At 43.9% G+C, this 20,569-nt stretch overlaps 1 protein-coding gene across 3 annotated transcripts in view; it reads left to right on the top strand.

The window, feature by feature from the left end:
• RHOT1 (ras homolog family member T1) overlaps positions 1–7,348 on the top strand; it is a 55,834-nt gene extending 48,486 nt beyond the window's left edge. For 2 of the 3 annotated variants that reach the window (XM_053375195.1, XM_053375196.1), the window contains one exon: positions 6,146–7,348. In XM_053375195.1, the coding sequence (XP_053231170.1) occupies positions 6,146–6,263 (118 nt within the window). In that variant the 3' untranslated portion in view covers positions 6,264–7,348. Of the gene's footprint in view, positions 1–2,390; positions 2,535–6,145 lie in introns of all 3 variants that reach the window. The other variant, XM_053375197.1, reaches the window with a different exon arrangement.
• Positions 7,349–20,569: the final 13,221 nt, after the last annotated feature.

Consider the following 20,569-nt stretch of genomic DNA (forward strand, 5'->3'; position numbering starts at 1 on the left):
AATTGGATTACTGCAATGCACTCTCTGTGGGGCTTCCCTTGTGCTTGAGCCAGAAACCACAGTTAGTACAGCAGCTGATAGGAGAGAGATCCTGTCAGCAGATAACGCCTGTGCTTAGAGATATGCAGTGGTTGCCGATTTGTTACTAGGCCAAGTTAACGATGGGTATATAAAGCCCTTGACACCTTTTGTACTTGCAGGATTGCCTTCCTCGACCGCTTTGGTATGTTTTCAATTACTTGTTCTTTAACTCTTATTGATCATTTTAATATGGTTACTATCAAGCAGTATATAAATTTTGTGAAATAAATAAGATAAATGGAATATATCTGCTTGTGCTGGCACATGCTGTGTGCTTGTTCTCGGAGCATCTCTGCTGTCACGGGAATTTTTTGGATGAAATTGTTAGGGTTCAATTCTTAGAGGCTAAAACTAAACTTGAGACTGGCTGTTCCAACAGTTAAGTAGTGCAAAAGTACCCTAAGCACCCTTCAAAGTCAGCACAGATATATTCTGGTCATAGGAAAATATGTTTGAAGTGGCCCAAACTTAAGTTTTTAGAAAATGCATTTGGTGAAACTTCTATCTTTGGGTAAACAGATGCTTTCTTGGCTGTTTTCCTGCATCACCATCCCCAGTTCTCAAATACGTTTCAAAATAAAGAGCTTTGCTTATAGATGGCATTTAGCTGGCTGGGAGTGGCTATTCTTCCCTTCTTTCATTTTGTACTTTGAGGGCACGAATACCTGAATACAGATATTATACACATGAAGTGCACAGCAATGTGTAGAATTAGATTAACACCTTTTTAAAACGGGGGGAAATCCTTTGCCAGCTGCTGCTTCTGAGGTGTTTTAGACGCACCTTAATTCTGTGTGTGACTTTATGGGGCATGCTTCTGAATATAAGAAGTAAACAGTGAGAATCTGCTCCCAACACGCTGTAAGAAAGCTATTTGCTTGCCTTCTTTTTCTTTATGAATATTTCATATGAACAGAGTATGTTTGCCTTGCCTAGCGAATGGGGATCTTAAGGTAGCTTCCTGTATATTTAAACCACAGTAGAATAGACAGTAGGGATGCTGGTGGCGCTGTGGGTGAAACCACAGAGCCTAGGACTTGCCGATCAGAAGGTCGGCGGTTCGAATCCCCATGACGGGGTGAGCTCCCGTTGCTCGGTCCCTGCTCCTGCCAACCTAGCAGTTCGAAAGCACGTCAAAGTGCAAGTAGATAAATAGGTACCACTCCGGCGGGAAGGTAAACGGCGTTTCTGTGCGCTGCTCCGGTTTGCCAGAAGCGGTTTAGTCATGCTGGCCACATGACCCGGAAGCTGTACGCCGGCTCCCTCGGCCAAGAAAGCGAGATGAGCACCGCAACCCCAGAGTCAGTCACGACTGGACCTAATGGTCAGGGGTCCCTTTACCTTAGAATAGACAGTGGCACACTCACACAATAGACAGTGGTACACTTAGAATGGCACCAGGTTTTGTGAGGAAAACAGGCAGTTCCCAGGCTCATGTACCCCTCTTGATGCTAATGAGGGACCAAGGGGACACTTGGTTAACAGCTGATTCTCCTCTGTGCTTGTCCCAATTGCTATTTTTGCTTTGTCGCTCCAGCTAGGCTAGAAGACCCTGGGAGCATTTGTAGGGGGAGAATTAGTTGGCAGAAGAAACACCAAGCACCTCGATCCAAATGCCCTCTCATTTTCATTTAGTGGCAGGCACATTTCGGAAACCTGTTTTGTGGCTTAACGTTCTGCCCTTATGATGGCACCACTTGGCCTCGCACAGGAATTCTATGCTTTATTCAAAAAAGCAGTGTTTCCATGCATACTGTAAAACTAAACAAAGCAAGCATACAGAAACACAACACAAAATCAGGAATAATGAGTGAGTGTGGATCCTTTTAATACTGGATCATGCATTTGAGAACCTTAAATCTCTACACAAGCGGAAGGAAAACAATTAAAATACGGAACATTCGAGTTTGGAAGCAAAAAACAATCCATGTGATCTAAGTTCAAATTTTCCCAACAGCCCTTCTGTAAAATGAAGGCACATTTCAGAGATAACAAACAAAAAGTTTTTTCGTGAGTTAAATATCTCTGAGGAATATCACCTGTTCTTTGGCAAGAATGCAGGATGAATTTCCGTGTCACCTGGCAATTCTCTTGCTTGGGATGGCTGTAAAAAAAAAGTAAAAATACTTTCCTTTCCTTCCACTTTGATAATTAATTTTTACGTGCCACTTTAATAACCTGCACACAAAGCAAAGGCTCTCCTTGTTAAAAAACAGACTGATAGCTGACTTGTAAGCTGTGTTGGTGCGTAACTTGACTGTTTCTCGCCATGCTATGAACTGCCCACTGTGTGCATGCGTGTAAAAAAGGTTAAGAGCCGCTGTAGCTGAATTGGGTGCCATGCTGTTATCAGACGAGGAGAGCAGTATTGTTCACCAGGTGCACGCCGTCCGCTCTGTAGAGGATTCCATCTTCATGGAGTCATCCCTTGATCCTCAGTTACTTGAAGACAGGTAACACAATCTTAACTTAATCTCTCCCTAGAGGAGAAACTCAGACAATGCCTTGCTCTAAAATACTTAGAACTAACCCCTTGCTAGAAACAATTGCCATTAATCCGTTTGAAGTTCACGCCCCCCCCCAAAAAAAGATTTGGAGTTTGTCTGTAGGTGGTTTTGTACCTCGCTTCACTGATCGCCCGCAATAAATAGTCAAAGCACTTAATTTGCATGGGATTTCGTTATGTGCTTGAAGTGCTGCCTAGATCCCTGGAGAATCTGGTTTGGCCTCCTTGTGTAACAGTGTGTAGCAGTTGTATAATCCCTGCTTTTATTGAAGGAGCCCTGGTCATTTTTGAATTTGCACTCCGAAACCTGCTCTGTCTGTTAGGGTGTACGTGCACTTGGATGTCTGCCTCGTGTACTTTAGAAGTTTCCCCATTATTTCTAATTTTGATTTTAAAACGCCTAGGCCAGAAAATTCTTTCTAGCCTTTTGTTCCATAGGGCAGTCCTAAATCAGTTCCGTAACACTCAATTTGAGAATCGCTGTGCCTTGAACTAAGGTCGCTGCAGTGACCTTTTTGCTTGAGACCGTGTCTGTCGCATTGTGGTAAGCCACCTTATTTTAGCCAGGCTAGCTGAGCATGCTCACAAAATGGTGCGTGTTGGGAGCTTCCAGGTCACTGGTTGTGTGTTTTCCTTTGGTCTTGTCAAGCTCATTGTGGCTTCCTTTCATCTACCATACCCATGCTCTTCTGTTGCATTTTGTTTTCCTCGTTTGATATCAAGGCCTGGCTCACTAACCTCTTAGCTCACATTACTGTTTTTACAGCATGATGAGTCCTCCAGTTGTGCCATTACTACACATGGGCCAAAAATGAAGATGATTCGGGAGGAGGAGGGAGGGCGATAATTTTGTAGTGGTCTACTGTACTAAGAAAATGCTGTTAACATTTTTTTTGAAAGACGACTTTGATTGAAGTTTTAAGGAAACATGCAAGAACATAAAAATATAATGCAGTCCCAGCAAACCAGGAAGCAAATGGGAATATTGCAGTTATAAAATAGGAAAATAAAATAAAATAAACTGCTCTTAACAACAACCACATGAAAGCCACCCAAGAGCACTTTTCCAGCACCCCTCTCTAGGTGTTTTGCGAAGCTGATGATTACTGTAGCCTGGGAATCACCAGCGTGGGTTTGTGCTTATGTTATCTAAACCAGTCCTTGGTATCCGTAGAGACAGCTCCAAAGGGGAAGGGGTGGGTGCTAGGGTAGACCTAGGAGGTTAAAATACCTATAGCCGGCCCTGATTGTGTGTTGTTTTGATATGATAAATACATTTACAGGCATTTTGCTGCTCTAGCTTTTGGAAAGTATTACACTTGTCAGTTCAAAATGGCCCATTTCATTGCATGAGAAAATAACAGGTTAAATTGTCAAAAGTCCCCCCAAAATGGGAGTTCAAGCATTTGAAATGATGGCAAGACAATTTTAACACATCGACTGCAATTCTTGAGCCCAGTGCACCAGGAGATAATTATTGGTTATATCTTAGTGTGTAATTCTGCACCAACTTTCTATATTTCCGCAAGTCTGCTTTTCCCATTTTGAGAATTTTCTTGTAGCTCCAATCAGTGGAGGCTTTTGCCAGTGGTGGAGGGGCAAGCGGCCACTGCCAGTTCCCCTCTTGAAGCCCCCAGCCACTTGCACTGTTCCAGAGGGTCTCTCAACCCCGTGGAACAGATTTCTAAGGCTTAGTGGGGGCAGTCTGCAAAAATATTTCCAGCTCCACCCCTTTCAGCCAGCAATAGTTTCTGCTGGATTAGTGTCTGTGCCATATATTGGCCTCTCAAATGAATGCATGAATCATGCTATCTTGCATTTGATTATCACTTCTTTCCTACTGCTTTGGGATCACAGGGCTGTTCACATTAACAGAACATCAAACAGTACAAAAAAATCACTGAAACCAACATATGCATTGAAACCCAGAAGTTCAAACACATTGAAAGTGTCCATCAGCAGATCTGTATTAATGATCCAGCACAAAACATCGAGCCTGGATAAATTAAATATATCTAAAGCTTTCTGTGAAAACTCAGCAGTGAGGGTGACTGGCACTCCTCCGAGGGAAGGGAGTTCCACAGATGGAGCACCACCACAGACAAGACCCTATCCCATGTCACAGTGAAACAAGCAGTGCTCATTGGCAGGACTGCAAAAACAGCCTCCCCTGTAGATCTTAAGGCCTGGGCCGACAGATACAGGGGTAGCTCCTTCCTGTATTTGGGCACTAAGTTGTTCAGGGCTTTATAAGTTGATATCAACACACTGAATTGAGCCAAATTTGAGAATAGGTGTATTATTATTCCACCTAGAACTCTTAACTGAAGCTTCTAGACCATTTTCAGTGCAAGTCCTACACACATCCAGGCATGAGGCTACCAAAGCGTGGGTCACTGTGGCAAGACAGTCCTGCTCCTGGAATAGCTGGATGCCGGTGACGCTGTGGTCTAAACCACTGAGCCTCTTGGGCTTGCCAATCAGAAGGTTGGTGGTTCGAATCCCCATGACGGGGTGAGCTCCTGTTGTTCAGTCCCAACTCCTGCCAACCTAGAAGAGTTTTTTTGCATTTGATATCCTGCCTTTCACTCCCTTTAAGGAGTCTCAAAGCGGCTAACATTCTCCTTTCCCTTCCTCCCCCACAACAAACACTCTGTGAGGTGAGTGGGGCTGAGAGACTTCAAAGAAGTGTGACTAGCCCAAGGTCACCCAGCAGCTGCATGTGGAGGAGCGGAGATGCGAACCCGGTTTCCCAGATTACGAGACTACCGCTCTTAACCACTACACCACACTGGCTCTCGAACCTAGCAGTTCGAAAGCACGCCAGTTCAAGTAGATAAAGGCAAATGGCGTTTCCATGCACTCTAGTTTCCGTCACGGTGTTCCGTTGCACCAGAAGCAGTTTAGTCATGCTGGCCGCATGACCCGGAAAGCTTGTCTGTGGACAAGCGCCAGCTCCCTCGGCCTGAAAGCAAGATAAGTGCCACAACCCCATAGTCCCCTTTGGCTGGACTTAACCGTCCAGGGGTCCTTTACTTTTACCTTTACCTGTTCCTGCTGGAATAGCTGGAACAGGAAATAGCCCCTTATTGCCACCGAGGCCAGCTGATCTTCCAGTGACACTATTGGATCCACAAGTACCTCCAAGCTACATACCTGCTCCTTCAGAGGGATCATGATTTTGTCCAGGCAGTTCATCTCCACATTTCCTGGACACAGGAACTACTCAAAAGTTCTTCCGCCTTATCAGTATTCAGTCTCTGTTTACTCACCCTCGTTGAGCCCTTTACTGTCTCCACGCAATAAGTTTGATTCATCAAATGATAATTTCAATTACATCAAATTGGTTTTTCCTGTAACTGAGCAGTGCTTTGAAAAGTTGGAACAAAAGCATTGACTCCTAAGATTTTACAAGAAATAAAATTGAGTTTGTGTAACTGGATTGAAACTGACTCATGTAATAGATTTCCAAAAGCGGGCTTATCTGTGTGTCTTCTTTCTGGTGTTGCCACTTCAAAATCAGTTACATTTTTTTTTTAAATTCTCTTCGTATTGCAGGCATGTGACGCAAGCAGACCTCAAGAGCTCCACCTTTTGGCTTCGAGCGAGTTTTGGTGCTACAGTCTTTGCCGTTTTGGGCTTTGCCATGTACAGAGCATTACTAAAGCAGCGATGATCTGGAAGAAAAGCACGTTTCTCGCAGGGGAGGGGCCTACCAAAAGGGAAAGAGAAAGAAACTTTTATGTACATTCTAAATCCGCTAGAAATATTTATATATGCGAGTTACTTTATTACTTGTAATTCATGGATAAGATTATTTTAAATGATAGCTCTAAACTTGCAGTATTGCGATGGTTGTGGAAGATGTTTTTGCATTACAGTGGCTAACTGAAAACGGCTACATTTGTTAAGGCCCAAAGGGAATTATTGTAAATATAACTTGTATATATTAAGGCAGCGAGCCAGAATGTCCCCCAAAGTTATTATAATTGGCATTAATAGATGTTTCAAATGGAGTGAGCGAGAGTGTAATTAGAATTTGTTTTAAGCAATGTAGGTTCAAGTCCAGGATCACCATTCATTTATTTATTTCACAGGTGTGTGACATTCTCTCTTTGGGCTCACAGTGCTTGGGGGAGGGCTGAGTTCCCTCCTCTTTCAGTAACTGAACTTTACCCCACGGATCTTATTTCACAAGTGTTTCATTCCCACTGCAGCTTTTATTGGACTTGGATTGATTATTTTTACATCCTAGGTTAAGCAGCAAAATGTGCCGCAGGTCAAGGACGGGGGGTGGGAGAGAAGGAGAGCTGTGCATTCCCTCCGATAGAAGAGCACCAAGCAGCATCCGTGTGTTTGTCAGAATCTTGACTCTTGTGTGCCATTCCGCAACTCTCTCGTTTCCCACTCTGTTGTGTTTTGCAGACTTTTCAAGGTGGGGCGGCGGCAATCAATTTGTATATTACAACTGTTTATAATTCCAAAGTGTTTTGTTTCATCCTCACTTCCGCAAGCCGTTCTCCCAAAAGCTGGGCGTATGGGGTAGAGCCGAAATATTACACAGTGCTTTACTCTCTACTTGGTAGATTAGTTGCATGGTTTGCACTGCGTCCTATACTTCGCTGGAATTACCTGTAGGTGGCATTTTTGAACAAAAAAGAAGGTCAGGAAACCTCATAAGCGGAAATTCCTCACTGTCAAACCTATTTCCTCCCCCCATCACTGGCCTTTTCAAGTATTTCAATAAATAACTCTACTGTGCTGTGTTTTGAACGCTCATTCTTGTACTTTTCTAAGCGGTATTGATTCAGTGTGCACAGCAATGATCACGGTTCCCCGGCACTACAGCACAATCCAAAGGCTTAAAAGTAATGTTTAAACCTGTCTAAGAAATGCTGTTGCCTTTGTCCATGGAGTTTTCTTGGCAGGGATACTGGAGTGGCTTGCCGGTTCCTGCTCCTGGTGGATCACGTTTGGTCAAAACTCTCCACTATGACCTGTCCATCTTGGGTGGCCCTGCACGGCATAGCTCATAGCTTCTCTGAGTTATTCAAGCCCCTTCGCCACGGCAAGGATAGATTGTGAAGCTGAGGCTCCAATACTTTGGCCACCTCATGAGAAGAGAAGACTCCCTGGAAAAGACCCTGATGTTAGGAAAGATTGAGGGCACAAGGAGAAGGGGACGACAGAGGACGAGATGGTTGGACAGTGTTCTCGAAACTATAAACATGAGTCTGACCAAACTGTGGGAGGCAGTGAAAGACAAGAGTGCCTGGCATGCTCTGGTCCATGGGGTCACGAAGAGTCGGACACGACTAAACGACTAAACAACAACAAGAAATGCTGAACTCTCGCTTAGTTCAAATCTCTGCTCAGTCACGAGACTCGCTGGGTGATGTTGGGTAATCACCACCTAGGGCTGTTAACATAAAAATGGGGGAAATTCAAGAGGGCCCAGGAAGAAGAGCAGAACTGCTTGTAGGCCTAGAACAGTTACCAGCAGTAGCGCTCAGTGAGTAGATATCAATCCCTGGCATCGCCAGGTAGGGCTCCACCTGGAAAGCTACTGCCAGACGGTACTGAGCTAGGCAGACTGATGATCTGACTCTGTAAAAGGCAACTTTCTGTGTTCCTGTTCATGCATTACACAGTTTCCACTGGGAAACTCCCCATGAACAATAGAGGAGTTTTGGCCATACTGTGTGAATTGAGAAGAACACAGTTGTAGCAGCGCAGTGACTGGCCTGGGCTTTTAGGCGTTTGAAACCCCCAAAATGCTTGCTAGGCACACATGAGAACTGGAAGACCCTTGTGAAGAACTCTCAGCCTTTTATCTGTTTAACCCCCTCCCCATATCATGTGGCTGTAGTTCCATTTCAAAATATGTAAATGGACAACTTGCAGCTAATGTTTCAGGCAGCTGGCTCCTTGAAAAGGTGGGCACCACTGCCATTACCTTAGTTCAGAGTGTTGGAAAAGGTGGCTTTGGGAACCCCTTTTAGCTTCCATTTTGTTCACAGTAAACAGCATGGTTTCAGAAAGCCAATTAAGCACCACTTTGCTCCTATAGTTTAGGTTGGATTGTGTCTTCCCACATATCAGCTGTTAGGAATGCCATGAGATTTCGAGGCTGATACTCAGAAAACATCGTTTAAGACTTAGCTCGGATTTCTAAACCATTACCATAATTACCAGGAAGCTGCTACTCGTAGCACTTGGAGAACTTGGTTTTGTAAAATGTGGGAGTTCCCCTTCATGTCTTTTCATTACAAATGGATCTGTAGAATTTCCACAGAATTGTTGAAGCTGGCTTATAGGAGGAAACTTGCTTGCCAGGAAGGAAGAAAAAGCACTAGACATTAGCAATGAGAATTCTAGCCGTACATCCTAATTGCAGATTGCTGAGCATTGGACAACTTGAACATGAGGGTATATATATATCCCCTACTGTAATACTGTGCTTGTATGACTAGTGGCTGCTATCATGGGGATGGAATCGTTCTTGTGCATAAAGGAATGGGAACCAGCTGAGTTCTGCATATATGCAAATGCTTTTGCAAGGAGCCACGTGAATTCTGCTTGTGGAAGGCAGAATGATACGTAGGTTCATGCCATGAGGTGTGGGGAACACGGCGCAAGAGGAATTAATACGATTCTGTTCCCACAGTGAGACACAGACAAATGTCCTTTGCAGCAAGTGCCTTATACTGGTTCCAACCCAAGCATGGTCTGCTCTGAAAAGTAAAGGTCCTTCCTAGGCCTAATTCAGGTGCTGGGAAATTAATTTAAAATAGGGTTTCAGTGTTAATAAAATCATCAGCTGAAAATCTCAAACTCTGTTAAGACCTGGGGCCTAGCTGAGCCTTGCCTTCATGTCGATTCCCATGCCAAACCTGTTACATTTATCTTGTGGGGAACTCGCTAATCTTGTACAGGAAGCTTCCTTACTACCTCAGTTGCTGTGTTATAATTTCCCATGCAGTTTCAAGTACCATGAGAATAGTTACATTTGATTATGGGGTGGGGGGAGTAACACCCAGTAAGATATATATGATACAGTCATACCTTGGAAGTAAGATATCTATGATACAGTCATACCTTGGAAGTAAGATATCTATGATACAGTCATACCTTGGAAGTAAGATATCTATGATACAGTCATACCTTGGAAGTAAGATATCTATGATACAGTCATACCTTGGAAGTTGAACGGAATCTGTTCTGGAAGTCTGTTCGACTTCCAAAATGTTCGAAAACAAAAGCACAGCTTCTGATTGGCTGCAGAAAGCTCCCCAAAAAAGTTCAAAAACTGGAATGCTCACTTCCAGGTTTTGATTGTTCGGGAGCCAAAACGTTCGAGAACTAGGCTGTTCAGCTTCCAAGGTACGACTGTATAAATAAGTGCAAAAGTACAAGCTGAATGTGAGTGGCCTTGCTACATCTGTTTTTAGTCAACATGGGAAAATTCCATGTACCCATCTGGATAGATGTGTTTTCCCATCAGGTTTTCTACTTTTTCCATTAAAAAAACCCCACCAAGCGTTTTTCTTGCTTCTCTGCTTAAAACATTTGCTGCGATTTTGTACGCTTGGTGCCGGCTGGCTTTGCTTTCAACAAGAATCGAGATAGGATGCAGATTGCCATGGCAATGTGTGAAAATAGCTTTTCACATCAGCCAGTTGCTATATCTGGTTTTTGGCAGATGGGAATGCAGTAGCTGATTGGTGCTCAAGAAAGACGGTGTGAAGGAGCCAGCCGAAAGACAGTACGCAGCAAGCAGAACATGCAGGTCTACCCGTTAGGTGGAACAGACTTCCAAATATAGGTTCACGTTGCTTCTGGTACTCTGTAAACATTTCCCCTAATTGGTATCGTATTTGGGCTTTAAGGACGATGCCACAGCATGTTAGAGTAGCAAGATGAAGTATAGATTACTTGCAATTAAACAAGAATACGAATAGAACTGGCTCTTAGGGATGTGGGATGTAAGTTACTGTAGTGTGAAACCTGGCTCTTGGTACCATTTCCATTTCACACTGGCGTGACAAGTTTCTCAGAAAGAGACAGGGATGCAATGACAGCAAATCACCACAAGCCCACATGATGCTCTGACGTTTTGCCTTGAAACCACCTGCACCGTTTCTGCTTCAGGTGTTGAAATTGAGAATGAACATCCCTGTTGGAGTTTCACCTAAGGAGAGAGGCCACTTAATGCTTTAGCGGTCCAGATTTAATGTCGGATATGGATAGGGTTTTGAAACTTGGCAACGGGCTGCTAGGCATGGCCCTCCATTGGGTGGTCCTTGATGATTTCAGCTGCTGCAGAACACCACGGCCTGCCTCTTCTGCTGCTTGCATTGGTTCCTTGCTTTCTACACACAACAATAGGTACTGTTTTTGACCTGCCTTGTTCTTGATGACTCGGCCCTTCATGGTCTTGGATAACAAATCTTCTATCTTTTGTTGTATCATCGTGACCTTGACTCTCTGTTGAGACTTCTCTTCACCCATCAACTTCAGAATCAAAATGCGCTCTTGGCAGACAGTTATCCCAAATCCCATGCTCTCAGAGGACCACCCAAATGGCCTTTTGTTGTTGTTGGTTTGGGTATTCCATAAAGGTAAAGGGACCCCTGACCATTAGGTCCAGTCGTGGCCGACTCTGGGGTTGCGGCGCTCATCTCGCTTTATTGGCTGAGCATGACTAAGCCGCTTCTGGCGAACCAGAGCAGCACACGGAAACGCCATTTACCTTCCCACCAGAGCGGTACCTATTTATCTACTTGCACTTTGACGTGCTTTCGAACTGCTAGGTTGGCAGGAGCAGGGACCGAGCAACGGGAGCTCACCCTGTCGCGGGGATTCGAACCGCCGACCTTCTGATTGGCAAGTCCTAGGCTCTGTGGTTTAACCCACAGCGCCACCCGCAATGGCCTTTTGTTGTTGTTGGTTTGGGTATTCCATAGCCAGGATTAATTAAGCAGCTTCTTGCAGTTTTCTGCATTGCTGCAGTCACAAACCTGGTCCAAGTTCTCCTACCACAGAATGCCTCTAATACAGGAATAGCTCACACTGCTGCTCCCCAGATGTTAAAAGTACAGCTCCCATCTTCCCTTGCCATTGGGTGTGCTGATTGGGACTGGGGGGGAGGGGTTCACTGACACTTGGGGGGCACCACCTTGCCTATCCCTGCTCTTGGGTGTACTTTGTCTGCAGCTGCCAGGAGACAAGGTGAAAAGGTGTTTTTCTTGTCCTGTCCTGTGACACGTGAGTAAGTCTCTCTTGGCAGGCAACAGGGCAGGGGCAGCCTATAAGTATATAGGCTTTTGGTCAAACCTTGAGAATTTTCCATCATTCACGCCTGCTCAACCTCAATTACAGGTAAGCAACTGATTTATCATTATTATCATCATCATCATTATTTGAATTGATATACTGCCCTATGCCTGGAGATCTACAAAATTTACAAAATGTGCAGTATACGGTATATAAAGCTTGCGGTGAATTTTTTTTTAAATTAGCTTATGTAGTGGTGCCTGGTTGCCACCTGGTGGCAGTGTGGCTTCAAAATGTCTGTATGCTTTTCAGCTTCTGCCTTGGTCCTATTGGTTTGTGTAAGAAACCTGGTTTAATTGCACATTCTTTTCTCCCTCTGATACCTTCTGCTAATTATGCATTTGCTTTAATTTTTAAAAACGTCCATAGCAAGTCTTACGGCACAGGAAGGTGAACTTTGGTCAACATGGTTATTTATTTATTTGTTATTGCTTCGATAGCCAGAAATGGGACTCTTGACACACACAGAATGCCTCCAGCTACAGTGGAAAAACTCTTCTCCCCAGAACACAGTGGCATCAGATCTATTTTTAGCGTTTTTCCTGTGCTCTAAACCCCAAAGGTTTTCCCCCTTGGGGCAGAAGAGGCGCTGCAGAATTCCATCACAGAGTTAAAAATTACTTTTAAGATCACCCAAGACCATTCTTTCCTGCCACTTTGCTTTTGTTAGAATGGGGGTGGGAAACTTGAGGCCTCGCCTGATGTCGGACTCCATTCAGCCCCAGTCAGAATGATCAAGGATGCCGGGAGCTGGTTAGAGCATGGTGCTGATAACACCAGACTTGCAGGTTTGACCCCTGTATGGGACAGCTGTGTATTCCTGTATTGCAGGGGGGCTGGACTACATGATCCTCAGGGTCCCGTACAACTCTACGATTCTGTGTTTCTGTGGAAATGAGTTGCACTTTTTCTTTGACAACGCATGAAGGGCTGCAGGTCCCTCTTCCTTGAATAAGGGACACCCTCTAATCCACTTTATGGATCCAGGTGTGCTGCTGAAGGAGGGAAACACATTCTCAAAAGTGAGTCAAGCAGCCCGTGTTCAAATTCTGCCTTTGAAACCCAATATTGATTGTAGCAGGATCATGCCTCCTCTTTTGCATTATTAGATTTGGAATAGTAAAGGTAAAGGGACACATGACCAATAGGTCCAGTCATGACCGACTCTGGGGTTGCGGCGCTCATCTCGCTTTATTGGCTGAAGGAGCCGGCTTACAGCTTCCGGGTCATGTGGCCAGCATGACTAAGCCGCTTCTGGCGAACCAGAGCAGCGCACGGAAATGCCGTTTACCTTCCCGCCGGAGTGGTACCTATTTATCTACTTGCACTTTGACGTGCTTTCGAACTGCTAGGTTGGCAGGGACCAAGCAACGGGAGCTCACCCCGTCACGGGGATTTGAACCGCCAACCTTCTGATTGGCAAGTCCTAAGCTCTGGTTTAACCCACAGCGCCACCTGTGTCCCTAGACGCAGGTTTATTACTGGTTTATTACTGAGGAAAAATTAGAAGCTCCCTTGAATCATTTTGGGAAAGATGAAGATATGATGTGTAGTAGTTTCTCTGCTAGCCGCTAATATGTGCTCTGATCTGCCTCCAGATTGAACCAGTATTTCTCTAAAAACCAACTTCCTCTTGATTCCTGGACCGACGTCCACTTTAACAAATGTTCTGTTCTAACAGAACAACTGTAAACTCAGCAACATCCATTGCGGTTTCCACTTCTTTCCTGATTTACAGCCCATTCTGTAATGTACATTGCTTAGGATGGTGTGGGGAATCTTTAGGAAAAAAGAAAAAAATAAGCCTCCTGCTTTATCAATCCTTGTCTCTCTCACATGCTCATGCAAATTCCACCAACCAATAAGACGGAGCTGTATTAAAGCAATGTCACACTGCATTGGATTATTATTTTTTAAAGTGCTCTGCCGCATCAGTTTTGTTCCAGTTCTCTGCAGTTGCTATTTCAATTAATGAGGCTACTCCAAGGAAGGCGGGTGGGAAATTAATTTTGGAACTGAACTAAAGCCGAGGCTGGCAAAAGGAAGACGGTTCTCAATAACAAGTTGTCCTTAACCAAGGGGAAGAGGAGGCTGACATGCTCTGCAAAGGACTTGGTTTGCCCTCAGAGGAGCATGAGCTGTAAAAATAGTTACAGGTCTCACAAATCGTGCAGCAAGCTGTCTTAGACCATTGGGGGGGGGGGGAGATCCAAGCAGCAACAGCAGGGTATTATATTTGGGTGCTTCCAGACTCTTGTTAATTTTGAGTGGGATTCAATCACATACTAGCAAATTCAGGGCTGTAGGAGATGGGTCACACACAACAACCTCACTCCCCCCCCCCAAAGACTGCATTTTGCCGTGAGGAAAGTGGTGTGAACATGGTGGAAAGTTTTGGATAATGCTGCAAACCAATTGGGATGAATTCTCAATAAAAGGTCATCTGGGGAAATGCCCTTTATTAGGGCCAAACTGAATACAGTGGTACCTCGGGTTACATACGCTTCAGGTTACAGATTCCACTAACCCAGAAATATTACCTCGGGTTAAGAACTTTGCTTCAGGATGAGAACAGAAATTGCGCAGAGGCAGCGGGAGTCCCCATTAGCTAAAGTGGTGCTTCAGGTTAAGAACGGAACTCCGGAACGAATTAAGTACTTAACCCGAGGTACCACTGTAGTCACAAAGTAGGGAGCAAGCTTTTTTGCAATCTCTGGATGTTGTCTTCAGCCTGGATGTTAAGGAACTTGAACAGCAAAAGGAAGGAAGAGCAAAATACCTTGCTTGGCCTCCCAAAATGTCCCAAGTCTTAAAGTGGAATGGAGGAGGAGAAGGAGGGATTTTGCAGATTTAGTGAGATTAGACCATGCCTGCTGCAACAATCTCCAGTCCCAGCAAGGCATACTGGGGCACAGGAATAATAGTGACTTCCCTTTCGAACCAGAATGTGTATCTAACATTTATGGATGGTGCATTTTTTAAGTGCTTCAGAGAATCCCCACACTTGGTCATCAAGGGGTTGAGGTGGAATATCTCTGTTTACTAGGTAACACACACACACTACTCACTTTTGGCTTCTATTGACTTTAAACGATGCAACATAACTTTTAACCTAGCTTAAATAAGTATTGGAACATCAAACCAACCCTTAAAAAAAAATCCCACCGTATTTTATTGATCTCAATTGCATCAGTTTATTGTTCAATCATTAACTGACCACCACTATATGTTCAAATAGGCACCACATAATTAACTACCTTTCATAATTGTGCTACATGCTTAGAAATGCCTAATCATATATATGTTATTTGTTGTTTGATTACATTCACCTTGTTTCTTTGCCCTCATTTAATGCTAACTGTTATCTATATGTCACTAGTAATTGTGAACGGACTCATTGCATCTTGCACACACCATTTCTCAACAAATTTATTCTCCAGCTGCTTTCTCTCTTTGTTAACTTAATATATTTCCCAGATTCTTATTAACCAGGCTACTATTGTGGGAGCATCTAGCTTTTCTTCCATTTTTGGCAAATGGCCATTCAAGCATCTGTTAGCAGATTTATTGCCATTTCTAGGTCTTGGGATACCAGTCTTTTAAGATGTCCAAAACATGCAATTAAAGGACCTTTTGGTAGTTAACATCCAATGTTGCTGCTGTTGTTGTATCCAATGATTTTATTATTATTATTTCTGTCAAGAGAAAAGCAATGACAAACCAGCATCTTAAAAAGCAGAGACATCACCTTGCCGACAAAGGTCCGTATAGTTAAAGATATGGTTTTCCCAGTAGTGATGTGTGGAAGTGAGAGCTGGACCATAAAGAAGGCTGATCGCCAAAGAATTTATGCTTTTGAATTATGGTGCTGGAGGAGACTCTTGAGAGTCCCATGGACTGCAAGAAGATCAAACCTATCTATTCTGAAGGAAATCAGCCCAGAGTGCTCACTGGAAGGGCAGATCCTGAGGCTCCAATACTTTGGCCACCTCATGAGAAGAGAAGACTCCCTGGAAAAGACCCTGATGTTGGGAAAGATGGAGGGCACAAGGAGAAGGGGATGACAGAGGATGAGATGGTTGGACAGTGTTCTCGAAGCTACCAGCATGAGTTTGACCAAATTGCGGGAGGCAGTGGAAGACAGGAGTGCCTGGCATGCTCTGGTCCATGGGGTCACGAAGAGTCGGACAAGACTAAACGACTAAACAACAACAATTTCTGTCAAGACTGCATCTCAGTATTCTACAATTTCTGGACCTATCCAAAGAATATGTAGTGCATTGATTGCCAATGTGCAATCTCTATGGCTTTCCCTGGTACCCACAGGGTTCCATCCATCCCCCTGCCCTTCTTCCATACTCTGAAAGAAGCCTTCTTCACCCAGTAGAAGCCGTTCCCCCTCAAATTCTCACAAGAGTAAAGTGTAAAGAGACTGGTTATTTCTGCCCCTGCTGCGAACTCACAGCAACCAGTGTCCAGAGAAACCTGGAGTGAGCACAAGGACATGAATTTTTTTGGTGCTGATTTGTGGAGAAAGATAAACAAGATACATTGCGAATCGAAGGACCACATTTTGATCTTCCACATCCCAAGACATAGCATTTAAAGATGGATGGTCCCTGCCCTGCCACTTGTTTCACCTTCCTTCTCACGCTGTCATCGTTCCTCCCAGAATCTGACTTGATTGATGTTGCTGAGAGAAAAGTGTTTCCTTCCTCTTGTCTCTGACAAACGACAAACATGATGCACAATGCCACAGATCAAACACAGGGAACACTTAGGGTCTTCTTTGAAAGGAGAAAATCTATCGCAGGCCAAGTGCAGCCAATTTCTATAGCATTTGCCCCGCCTTGCACATAAACACACACCTTCTCATCCAAAATGGTGGGCATTTGGCTGGGGAAATCTTTTTTAAAAAAAGAAATTGTAATTATGAAATATTTTTAGTGTCTAGATCCTAGATTTGCAGGTGAGGGAAAAAATGTATTTGACCTTAAATAGCTGCGGCAGGCAAGGTCCAGATCTTGCTAGTTTCCAATTCCTACTAATCCTACATTTCTCTGACGAAAATAGGGGTGCCCTATTCAATAATAATAATAATAATAATAATAATAATAATAATAATAATGGTATTATTTATACCCCGCCCATCTGACTGGGTTGCCCCAGCCACTCTGGGCAGCTTCCAACATATATAAAAACATAATAAAACAACATTTTTTAAAAACCCTATACAGGGTTGCCTTCAGAAGTCTTCTAAAGGTTGTGTAATTACTTATCTGCTTGGCTTGGGGGAGTCATATAACTCTATACCCTCCAACATTTCTCTGATGAAAATAGGGGAGTAATAATAATAATAATAATAATAATAATAATAATAATAATAATATTGTCTCTGGAAAATAGGGACGCTTAGAAGGTCTGCCATCCCTCTCTTATGGGAAAGACGGCATTCATTGTGTGTAGTAATCTTCTCTTTAGATCTACCGAGAATGCTTTCTGGATTCTTCCATTGGTGGGCAAAGGCGGACCTTTGTGTTTTACATCACTAAATAAAAGGGTGTTTTTGCAGGTGCTATATGTCATATCACAGAGCTCCTACCAGATGTCAAGGAAATAAACAACTATCTGACTTTTAGAAGACATCTGAAGGTAGACATGTTTAGGGAAGTTTTTAATGTTAGATGTTTCATCGTTTTTTTAATATTCTGTTGGGAGCTGCCCAGAGTGGCTGGGAAAACCCAGCCGGATGGTCGGGGTAATAATAATAATAATAATAATAATAATAATAATAATAATAATAATAATAATAATTAGAGGCTCTGTGCTGGCCGTTGAGGGGTGACTTTTCCCACCCGCCTTGCCCCACCTTCCAGCCCTAGGAACCTTCATGAGGGAGCTCCTGAAGGGGATACTTTGACCTATCGGTAAGCTAAACCTGCTTAAACCTTTGCGTATGATAAATTAGCTGTTCCTTCTTTATTATTACGTTTCTGTGTTGGGTTGCAGCGATATTTGTCTCATGTACCGTTTGGAGTTTTGTTTTTGTGTGTGCGTAAACCGCTTTTGAGGGCAGGTGGACTTGCGGGAAAGGTGAGATATGAACATACTAGCCATTAAAAAAACAAACAAACTCAAAGGAAAACCAAAACCAGTCTTCCTGCTGAAATACTCTCTCCTACACAAGTGTTGAAAGGCCGGCCAGTCTGTCAATGTTTATTACGGCAAACATCCTGCATATGTTGAAAGGCCTGGTTTATCTGACTGCCTTTTTGAGGCCCTTTGGGCTCTATATTGTATTCAGAGGGTCAGGGCAGGCTATGTTGCTTGGCCATGTGACAATCACACAAAACACACAAAAAGCTCTGTTCTCCCTCAGTACCTTAATCTCAGTTGTGGAATTCCCTTCCTACAGAAGTATGCCCTGCTTTTTCACTATACATTCTCTCTCTCTCTCTCTCTCTCTCTCTCTCTCTTTTTCTCTCTCTCTCTCAAATTTCCAAATGTTCCACATAAACGTTGCCGGATTTACGTATACGCTAAACAAGCTATAGCTTAGGACCCCACTCTCTTGGGGGACCCAATTTGGGGGAAAAACCTGGATGTACATTAATAATAATAATAATAATAATTTTTATTTATACCCCGCCCTCCCCAGCCAAGGCCGGGCTCAGGGCGGCTTACAAGCAATAATAAAAACAAGTTGAATGATTACAACTTAAAAACAAAATTAAAATACAGCATTAAAATATTGAAATATTAAAATGTAGCCTCATCGCAGGAGGAGAAGGAAAAGAAAAAAGAAAGAGAGGGAGGGAATCAAATTGGCTCCAAGCCAAAGACCAGGCGGAACAACTCTGTCTTACAGGCCCTGCGGAAAGAAATCAGATCCTGCAGGGCCCTGGTCTCATGAGGCAGAGCGTTCCACCAGGCCGGAGCCAGTGTTGAGAAGGCCCTGCCTTTGGTTTAGGCTAATCTGACTTCTTTAGGGACCGGGACCACTAGGTTGTTGCTATTTATGGACCTTGAGGCTCTCCGTGGAGAGAGATTTCCAAAATATAAGATAAAAAAAAACAAATAAAATAAAATCTCCATACAGCAACAATGTTTGGTGTTGTGTAGGCTCCTATGATGTAAGTCATGGGCCCCGCCTGCTAGTTGCTCCCTAAAATATCACTGGTTTGCTCATTTCTATATCAATTACTTTGATAAAATACATATTTTGTTATGTGCAAATGGCTTTAGATACCTTTTAAGTCCATAAATTACCATATAGTATATATTCAACACCAAAAAAAAAACAGTGACAATTTGTTGTTGACAAAGGACAGCTGGACATATAAAGGGCCCCATTACCTTCAGTAGCTTAGGGCCTCATCAAACCTAAATCCAGCCCTGCACATAAATTCCATTTTAAAAAAAAGATAATTGACTTCTTATTCCATTTTCTGCAATGTTTTTCTTATCCCTTCTCCCTTTGCCACATCCCCATCTTACCTCTTTTAAAACGTAGTCATAACGCAATAATCTTTCATTGTTCTGTCACTCGTAGTTCGAAACCTGCATTCACCATACAACTTTTGGCAAATGCTGAAGACAAGCCTCTTTATTCCTGGCATTTGGCACCTGAGTCGTGTGTTTTCAGGACACGAATATAATCCGTTCTTGCGACTATAACCTGTTTTTTATTCTGAATTTTAAGTTGTTGTAACCTGCCCTGGGACTTGCTGGTGAAGGGCTGGTTTTTTTTAGGAAAAGTACTTTTAAACATTTTTTTTCAATTCATTATGAATTTTCCCCCCAATACTCTTTTACCACTTTACAGGTCCACCACAAAAAAAAGGCAAGTTGACCCCCACCACCTCAATAAAGTCCCTGCCTATTCCATGGCTTTCCCTCGAGTTGCTATGGCTGTCTTCTACATGCTAGTGATCACTGTAGGAGCACATATGGCTTTGGGTTTTGCCAATGGACAGGGTTTGTGCGGGGGCACAATTTGTGTGAACCAGCACTTATTAAACCGCTGACATTGGGGCTTCTGGGCTTCTGACAAGCATCTGACTGGCCACTGTGAAAACAGAATGGTGGACCAGAGGAGCCATTATTAAAAGGTAAAGGTACCCCTGCCCATACGGGCCAGTCTTGACAGACTCTGGGGTTGTGCGCCCATCTCACTCAAGAGGCCGGGGGCCAGCGCTGTCCGGAGACACTTCCGGGTCACGTGGCCAGCGTGACAAAGCTGCATCTGGCGAGCCAGCGCAGCACACGGAACGCCGTTTACCTTCCCGCTGGTAAGCGGTCCCTATTTATCTACTTGCTCCCGGGGGTGCTTTCGAACTGCTAGGTTGGCAGGCGCTGGGACCGAGCAGCGGGAGCGCACCCCGCCGTGGGGATTCGAACCGTCGACCATACGATCGGCAAGTCCTAGGCACTGTGGTTTTACCCACAGCGCCACCCGCGTCCCCACTGGCCACTGTGAAAACAGAATGGTGGACCAGAGGAGCCATTATTAGGTTCTTATAAACAGGAACATCTGTCTGTATAAAAGGATCCACGCAGTATTTCAAATAAATGGGGCTTTGGAGCAGTTGGGCAGATCCACACTGTACAATTCAAGAACATTCAACACACATGACACCCCAAAAG

Source organism: Podarcis raffonei, chromosome 2 (assembly GCF_027172205.1).
Source record: "Podarcis raffonei isolate rPodRaf1 chromosome 2, rPodRaf1.pri, whole genome shotgun sequence".
NCBI classification, from domain to species: domain Eukaryota; kingdom Metazoa; phylum Chordata; class Lepidosauria; order Squamata; family Lacertidae; genus Podarcis; species Podarcis raffonei.